Raw genomic sequence first — 8,746 nt, 5'->3', positions numbered from 1 at the left:
CTAGATTCTCCCGTAAGAAAGAAAGCATTATAGGGTGTCGTACGATCAGGCGTTCCGGCTCTCCCCGTGCGTGCCTAGCATTTTGTAGGTATGCCTATGGTAACATAATAAATTCAGTTGAACCACCATAATTAAGTTTCTTTTTAATACTCCCTTGATACTTATAAAGAAAGTCATTTTTAACAAGGTTTGAATTGAACATTAGGAAAATAAATCATAAATAACTTTTAAGTTATTGAGTTTGAAAATATGAAAACCATAAGAATAGATTTATCTTGAAAAATATTTTTATAAAAATATACATATACCATATTTTAAAAAATATTTTTATAAAAATATAGAGTCAAAGTTAGACTTTGAAGATTGTGTCGTTGTCCTAAACGACTTTCTTTTTAGGTATGGAGAGAGTATAGATTTAGATGTCGTTTTGGATAAGATTTGAGTCAAACATTAGGAATATAAATCACCAATAACTTTTAAGTTGTTGAGTTTTGCAAATGTGAAAATTATATGAATAGATTTGTCTTGAAAAAATACTTTTATAAAAGTTGTGTTTTGGAAACCGTGTCGTTGTCTTAAACGATATCTAAATCCGTATAGGGGAGGGAGTATGGTGAAATAAATTCAGTTTTTTTGAGAAATTGAAAATAAATTCAGTTTTTTTAGCAAGAAGAGAAAATGAACTAGCTCGGCCGGACCACGGACACGGAGTACTGTTCGGTTCGGTGAGGCCCAAGTGAGAGTGGCCCAGTCCTCCCTGTCCCAGGCCCAAGTGCAGCCGGCGTCCATCCGTGCAGTTCCAGAAGCTTCCTCAGGCTCAGATGGGATCGTGAGTCGCGAGCCGAAACTGGAAACCACCACCAACCCCATCCGGCGCGCACCCGGGATTTCCCATTCCACTCCCACCCGAGCCCGAGCCCGAGCCCGAGCCCGACCGCGCCGCGCAGCCTGCCACCCAGACCCGCTCGGAGCCGCCCCCCATTCTCCCATTAAAAACGAGGGCCTGGCCGCCGCCTCCTCGGCCGCCCACTCCCACTACGCCTCTCCTATCGTCTCCCCAGTCTCCACGCCGCGAGCGCAGGGTGACGGAAAGCGACGCCGCGCGAGCCCGAGCGAGGGAGGAGGGTCAAGGGGGGAAGAGGGGAGGCACCGCACCAGGACCCTCGTTCCCCGCCGCCGCCGCCTCCGATCTCCGCGAGGTACCTGTCTCTTCCCTCGCTCTCCCCCCGTACGCCTCGGGGGGTTTTATAGGGTGGTAGGATCTCTCCCTCCGCTCTCCGGCGTCCCACCCTAGTTGGTGGTGGGTTGTTTGGTCTGGCCGCTGGACTCTCGGGAGTGTTCTAGGGGATGGATGATGGGATCTCGCGTTCTGTTCTCCAACTTTTGGGTTTCGTTAATTCCTAAGAAAAAAAATTACTGCTAGGGGTGGTGGCTGTTCCGTGGGTCGCTTGAACCGCATCGGATTTCGGTTATTTCCGCATGTAATTCCTTTCCATCTTGAGGAGGAAGTAGAAACTGGAGACATTTGAGATTTTCTATCCAAGAGTGGATTTGGGGGGTTATGGGAGGGGCCCGTTAAGGGCTCTGCATGTTCAGTGAATCTCTCCTGGTTTGGCAGTTCTTCTCCGGGGAACCTTTTTCTTTTACAATAAAAATCATCAACCGTATTGTTCTTCTAAGTTTCGGCAGAAGAAATAAACTTAAAATAACCGATGTGTGGTTTACTGATTCCCCTGGAGCTTCAAGTGAAGGGCGGGGAGCATTAGCGATGCCTGCCTTTTTCATACCGCTCCGCAGATCAACCTACCCCTTCTCATGGAGGGGATGGATGAATTGCATGTGCTCATTCTCCTCCTCCTTGGTAGAGACACCACTGGGACACAGCAGCAGCAGCAGCCTTGCATGCGTGCGTGTGTGCACGCGCTATGAGCTGTGTTAGTAGTATTACTTATGCATAGTGAACAAATGGAGTCGCTTATGAGGTGTTAGAGATTTTCGACCAGGAGATGGTTTTGGGATTTATGGGAGTCGGTTAAGCTGTGCGCTTGTGCAGTGAAACTCTTCTAGGTTGATACTTCTTGTCCAGGAATTTTTTATGATAGAATAAATCATCAAGCTGATTGTTCTATGAAGTTCTGGAGAAAAATAAAACAGAAAGAAATTGATTTGCAGCTTACTGAATTCCCTGGAGCTTCAAGTGAAGGGCAGGGAGCATTAGCGATGCCTGCCTTTTTCATACCGCTCCATAGATCAGCCATAACCCTTCTCATGGAGTTGATGGATTGCATATACCCATTCTCCTCCTTGGTAGAGATACCACTGGGACACATCAGCAGCCCCTTTGTGTGTGTGTCTCCTCTTCTAGTTTGGTACTTCTAGGGAATTTTTACAATAAAACATCAAGCAAATTGATTTACAAAGTTCCACAAAAGAAGAAAAAGACATCTATGTGTGGTTTATTGATTTCCCTGGAGCTTCAAGTGAAGGGCAGGGAGCATTAGCGATGCCTGCCTTTTTCATTCTGCTCCACAGATTAATCCTACCCCTTTTAATGGAGGGAATGGATGGCATGTGCCCATTCTCCTCCTTGGTAAAGATACCATTGGGATACATCATCAGCCCCTGTGTGCCTCTGAACTGGACTGGTAGTATTAGTATGCTAGGGGATTGGCTTGGATTGGCTTATTAGGCGTGGCAAAGGAAGCATGACTTTTAACTTGTATCTTTGTGTGGGTACTTCAGCAGAAATTTACCATGTCAATGTCTGAAACTTGTTTAAAAATGGTGTTTTGGTTCTGATTATCTGGATTCAAGCAAGGCCCTGCAAGCTTTTCCTGTTACTATGTTGCAAGATACTTTTTTATATATGTGGATGCCTGAGAATAGTTTCCTGTTCCCAATTGTTGCTTTTTGTTTGACAAGGAAAAACACTATAGTTCTGTAGTTGCTTAAGTTAGGCCAAGGTGGTTTTGATAACTGACTATGTTCCTCCTGTATTTGAAGGTAGTCAGGTTTCAAGATGTCGACCAGCACATTTGCTACTTCCTGCACGCTGTTGGGCAATGTTAGAACACAGGCCTCCCAGACAGCGGTGAAGAGCCCTTCATCTCTTAGCTTCTTCAGCCATGTTATGAAGGTTCCAAGCCTGAAGACCTCCAAGAAACTCGATGTCTCTGCGATGGCTGTCTACAAGGTGAAGCTTGTCACGCCTGAAGGTCAAGAGCACGAGTTTGATGCTCCAGATGACACCTACATACTTGATGCCGCTGAGACTGCCGGTGTGGAGTTGCCGTACTCGTGCCGTGCTGGGGCTTGCTCCACCTGTGCTGGCAAAATCGAGTCTGGTGCAGTTGACCAGTCGGATGGATCCTTCCTTGATGACGGGCAGCAGGAGGAGGGCTATGTGCTGACATGCGTCTCCTACCCAAAGTCCGACTGCGTCATCCACACCCACAAGGAAGGTGACCTGTACTAGGGCTAGGGCTTTTCAATTTGGCAAGGGACCAATTGCTCTCAAATGTGTTGTCAAGCAAAGCTCCATCTGCCCTACCAGTTGTGCAAACTGTTTGGCATCAAACTTTTGTGGTTGCTGTCTTCTGTGTTCTGCTAGTTTATGTTCGGGGTTGGTGCATTAAGATTGGGAACCCATGGGAATACTAGCTAATCAATAAAAAAACTGATGTGATGCCATAATAGTATAATTTCATGGCTTTTTGTTATGTTTGGAGAAGTGTTGAAGTTATTGATTCTGAATGTACTGCGGCATGCTGGCATCCATTTAGGTGTTTTCATTGCTAAATTTTAGCTAAGTAAACTTTAATCACTTAGCTAAACTTCCAAACACATTGACTAAAATGATGTTGAAATAGTTTAGTTCCACCATCACCTAATACTCCTTTCGTCCATTAGGCCTGGTTTAGTTTGCGAAAATTTTTGGATTTTGCTACTGTAGCATTTTTGTTTTTACTTAGACAATTATTGTTCAATCATGAACTAATTATACTTAAAAAATTCATCTTATAAATTACAGATAAACTGTATAGTTAGTTATCTTTTATATCTATATAGATTTGATGTGGTGGAGAATCTTAAAAAATTTTATGAACTAAACAAGGCCACAGAAGGTGTAACCACCTCGGGTTCGTACTCCCTTCGTCCCATTATATAAGATGTAACCACCTTTTAAAGACTAAGAACACATTTAATTTTCTCTTACAGCACTAGTAGTACTGTATTTATAGGACATAAAAAGTGGTTACATCTTATATACTAGACTGAGGGAGTAGTAACTGAAATAGTTTTAGTAGCTAAAATTTAGCAGGGAGAATCAAATAACTTCCAAACACTTTTGTCATGTGATTGCTGTGTTGCCAAATTGTAGCTTCTTGTTGCTTGGTCTGGTGCACGCGCAACTGCGTACTGATGAGAACAAAAATGCATGACATGGCTGCGCCAGAACGACCGAAATCCAGTTCTGCATGGAGACATGCTTCCTGTGCCAAGAATCTTGAATTTCTCATTGAGCGGGGATGCCGAAGGCAACTGCTCGCTCGTGCCATCTCTGATAGCGAATGCTTTGGTAGGTGGCAGATTTGAACTAGTAGACTGCTTGCGTTTGGCTCTTGTCCTGTCTACCCCAGTTGAGGACTCGAGGGCTCTTGTTGTCCTTGCCTAACTCAGATGGAGTTGCACTAACGACAGCAATTCACATGACCCAATTTTCCTTCACTACTTTTCTCGAATTTGATTCATTTCCTGTGCCGTTATATTTTCCCAAATTTGATTCATTTCCTGTGCCGTTATATTTGAAGATATCATAGTTATACGGCCACAAATGGGTAACTAAAATTTAAGAGAACATAAAAAAAAAACTGTGAACTTAAATATCATATCGAGTCTTCCGCCCACAGGGAAAACGACCAAATAGCCAATACTGTATGCAGATATAGATAGATACATAGCTAATGTCATGACAGGACAGCTGTAGCCAAAACCAATACATTGCTCGCATACTATATCGACAAATCACTTGAAGAAGCAGCATCTGGATCACTAAAGCAGGGCATATGAAAGGCAAATGCTTAGTTGGGTGTACTCCTTCCCTCATGCAATCATGCTCGCAAAAACTATATGTACTTCACAAAGACACTCAATAATGCAGATCTCAACAGCCTGACACACAACGAAAGGTGCGGCTGAAAGCTCAGAAGCATTTTCGGTGGACGATAGCAGGTCCGGATTCATCGTATTCTTCCTTGGATATCCACATCTGCAACAGGAAAATGATTGGAGTAAGAAGCATATACTGTAAAAAAAAAACAATACTTCGAAATTGAGTGGATATTAGTTCGTATTCAAAGCTATGGCGACAATAAAAATCACTGGAACATTGCCATTCACAATTTACTGATTTAGATGTGTTCACATGCACTTGTTAATTTGGTTGATTGTTGGTTTCACTTAAAAAAGGAAGATGATCAAAAGGCACCTAAGAAACCATCTCCATGATAACATCATAAATGCTATGACAACAAGGAAAGTGCCATGATAGTAAGTACCTGCTGGAATGTGCTGAGGGAGGCAAGGATTGAACCACCAATCCAAACACTGTATTTTCTCTCTGGAGGCGCCACTACCTTGATTTTCATACTGCTCGGTGCAAGGGCACTAATCTCCTTGCTCATCCTGTCAGCAATGCCAGGGAACATGGTTGTTCCTCCACTGAGAACGATGTTGCCATACAGATCCTTCCTGATATCAACATCACATTTCATGATAGAGTTGTAGGTGGTCTCATGGATGCCAGGAGCTTCCATCCCAATCAGTGACGGCTGGAAAAGCACTTCTGGGCATCTGAACCTTTCTGCGCCAATTGTGATGACCTGCCCATCAGGCAACTCATAGCTCTTCTCGACAGAGGAGCTGCTCTTAGCAGTCTCGAGCTCCTGCTCGTAATCAAGGGCGACAAAGGCCAGCTTCTCCTTTATATCTCTTACAATTTCCCGTTCTGCTGTTGTAGTGAAGGAATAACCCCTTTCTGTGAGGATCTTCATTAGGCAGTCAGTCAGATCACGACCAGCAAGATCCAACCTAAGAATAGCATGAGGAAGCGCGTATCCCTCATAGATTGGCACAGTGTGGGTCACACCGTCACCAGAATCAAGTACAATACCTGCATACAAGACATAAGTAGAATGGGGTCAGATCACCAATGACAAGAGGCAAAGATAAAGTTGTCCTAGAAAAACTCATCAGTTAATAGGTGAAATGAACACGTGCCTGTTGTGCGACCACTGGCATATAGGGAAAGAACAGCTTGGATAGCAACATACATTGCTGGTGCATTGAATGTCTCAAACATAATTTGGGTCATCTTCTCTCTGTTTGCCTTTGGGTTCAGAGGTGCTTCTGTCAGCAGAACTGGATGCTCTTCAGGAGCAACACGCAGTTCATTGTAGAAGGTGTGATGCCAGATTTTCTCCATATCATCCCAGTTGTTCACGATACCATGTTCAATGGGGTACTTCAAGGTCAAGATACCTCTTTTTGACTGTGCCTCATCACCAACATAGGCATCCTTTTGGCCCATTCCAACCATCACACCCGTGTGCCGAGGGCGGCCAACTATACTAGGGAACACTGCTCTGGGCGCATCATCACCAGCAAAGCCAGCCTGCAGAGAGGAGAAGCATAGGTTCTCTAACAACTCCTTTTACAGGTTTCAGAGATGAATGAATGAACAGAGAGAACGAGCATCGAACCTTGACCATTCCAGTGCCATTGTCACACACAAGTGGCTGGATATCCTCACCGTCAGCCATTGATCTGCACAGACAATCTGAATTCAGAGATCATCTCAAATATTCACTTGTTAAAGCACAAAAAAAAAATTAACCAGTTCATACTAGATGGCTTGGAAATTTAAGTTAAGATTGATAAGAGAAAGGCCATATGATTTTCAGGTACATAATGATAAATTGATAATTAATAGCAATTTGTGATAGCCAAGTAAAAGGAACGCAATATTGTATTTAGCAGGCCTTATCTCTAGGTCAGGTACTCAGGTTGCAGCAAGATTATTACCATTAATGAATCTTTGAACAAGGACCAGCCGGTAAATAGGGGTAATGACTTTGAAGGAAAAATATGTAACACTGCGATCGATCATAAAGTGGATTGATTATGCCCAGTATACTAAGAGCTATATAAGCTGGCATAAGCTGTCCTGTCAGGCAGAGACATGCTCACTTGCTCACCCATGTGCTACTGATCCTAACAAAATGAATAAAACCACAGCTGTACTGGATCAGAATTATTGCTGTTGCTGCACATCCAGCCTATAGCTGGATAATTCATTTAGCCGTAGACGATGGAAGTCTAAAGTCCGTGTGCCAGCAAGGAGTGAGTAGTGGCGCCCATCATTTCGATTCCAGCTAGCAAAAAGTTATCAACTGGATTGTTTATGCCAAAAAGAAAGGGGAAAAAAACAATAGCTGGCTGTTTGACAGATTGAGCTGTTTACACCAATATAACCTGACAAAGATTCAGGTCAGGGTTAGCAGTATTTGACATGAAGATACATAATTTTATATTAGTTATTAGGAAAACCTAATTAAGGTTTGCCCAATAAAAGCTCAGTAAGCACCCCAGTTAGGCCGCCAAGCACAAGAAGATCACAAGTATGAGCCACTGGATGGGATCTAAACCAACCCGGCCTCAAGATTTACAGAAACTATTGTAGGCTCACGGCCAGCTAACTAAAAACCTTCAGTTCATTCATTTCCCACGAGTATCCACCAAGTAACCGACTTGCTACTTGAAACCAAAACCAAAACCAGCAGTCCAGCACCATGAGATGAGATTTCTAGGAGCATGCACCTCCACCACATATATCAAATCGATTTCTATCTCCGAGGATCCGGCTATGACACATGAACAACTACTACTAGAATTTTCCCCCCTTCTTGGTCGAAGGGGACAACACGTACTGCTTCTTATCACTAGCAAGACACTGCATATTTGCATCAACTGTTCAAGAATTACAGTTGCGCGGCTCTAATAAAGGAGACGGATCCAAGGACTGGGAAGAAACCAAACCAACTCTAATCTAATCAAAGACTAAGACGAGCAAAAGCACCTCTCAGCGCAAGGTAGGATGACTTACCAACACAAGGATGGAACCGAATGAAAACCAGCCAACGCACAAATCGACAGCACTTAGAGAAGAGCAGCGATTGTGGCGGCAGGAGCGAGCAGAGGTGCGGTCGGTCGGTGCTCGGTGGTGGATCCGACGGGGATAGAGACGAGGAGGGCGCTGCGGTGAGGTGTGCCTGCTCTGCTCTGGAAGGGAAGGGGAGAACGCCAGAACGGCGTCCGTCTCATTTATATGCGCCGGCGACAGTTACAGAAAAGGAAGAGGCACGGGGGCCAAAGGCCAAAGCCAAAATTCAGGCGAAAACCAATTTGACCGCCGTTTTTGGGTTTTTATATAGGCTTGTTTAGTCTCAAAAAATTTTGCAAAATTTTTCAGATTATCTGTCACATCGAATCTTTAGACGTATGCATCGAGTATTAAATATAGATGAAAATAAAAACTAATTACACAGTTTGGTCGGAATTGACGAGACGAATTTTTTGAGTCTAGCTAGTCCATAATTAGACAATATTTGTCAAATACAAACGAAAGTGCTACTATTCCTATTTTGCAAAATTTTTTGAAACTAAACAAGGCCATAACTGCTTTCAA

The 8,746-nt window shown here is 43.6% G+C and overlaps 2 protein-coding genes across 2 annotated transcripts; one reads left to right on the top strand and one right to left on the bottom strand.

Annotated features, from left to right (window-relative positions):
- On the top strand, nucleotides 1,003-3,723 carry LOC8079664 (ferredoxin-3, chloroplastic). The gene is made up of 2 exons (XM_002466101.2): nucleotides 1,003-1,199; nucleotides 3,004-3,723. Exon 2 carries the CDS (start codon nucleotides 3,020-3,022, stop codon nucleotides 3,473-3,475), a length of 456 nt encoding a protein of 151 aa, XP_002466146.1. The 5' UTR covers nucleotides 1,003-1,199; nucleotides 3,004-3,019; the 3' UTR covers nucleotides 3,476-3,723.
- On the bottom strand, nucleotides 4,861-8,396 carry LOC8080194 (actin-3). Its single transcript, XM_002463521.2, has 5 exons — nucleotides 8,165-8,396; nucleotides 6,762-6,825; nucleotides 6,280-6,673; nucleotides 5,559-6,172; nucleotides 4,861-5,269 (listed from the first exon to the last, which is right to left on the bottom strand). Exons 2-5 carry the CDS (start codon nucleotides 6,819-6,821, stop codon nucleotides 5,204-5,206), a joined length of 1,134 nt encoding a protein of 377 aa, XP_002463566.1. The 5' UTR covers nucleotides 6,822-6,825; nucleotides 8,165-8,396; the 3' UTR covers nucleotides 4,861-5,203.

The sequence above is a fragment of the Sorghum bicolor genome, chromosome 1 (assembly GCF_000003195.3).
Source record: "Sorghum bicolor cultivar BTx623 chromosome 1, Sorghum_bicolor_NCBIv3, whole genome shotgun sequence".
Taxonomy (NCBI): Eukaryota; Viridiplantae; Streptophyta; class Magnoliopsida; order Poales; family Poaceae; genus Sorghum; species Sorghum bicolor.
The sequence above is the reverse complement of the archived record's forward strand: the minus strand, read 5'-3'. Positions and strand labels throughout refer to the sequence as shown.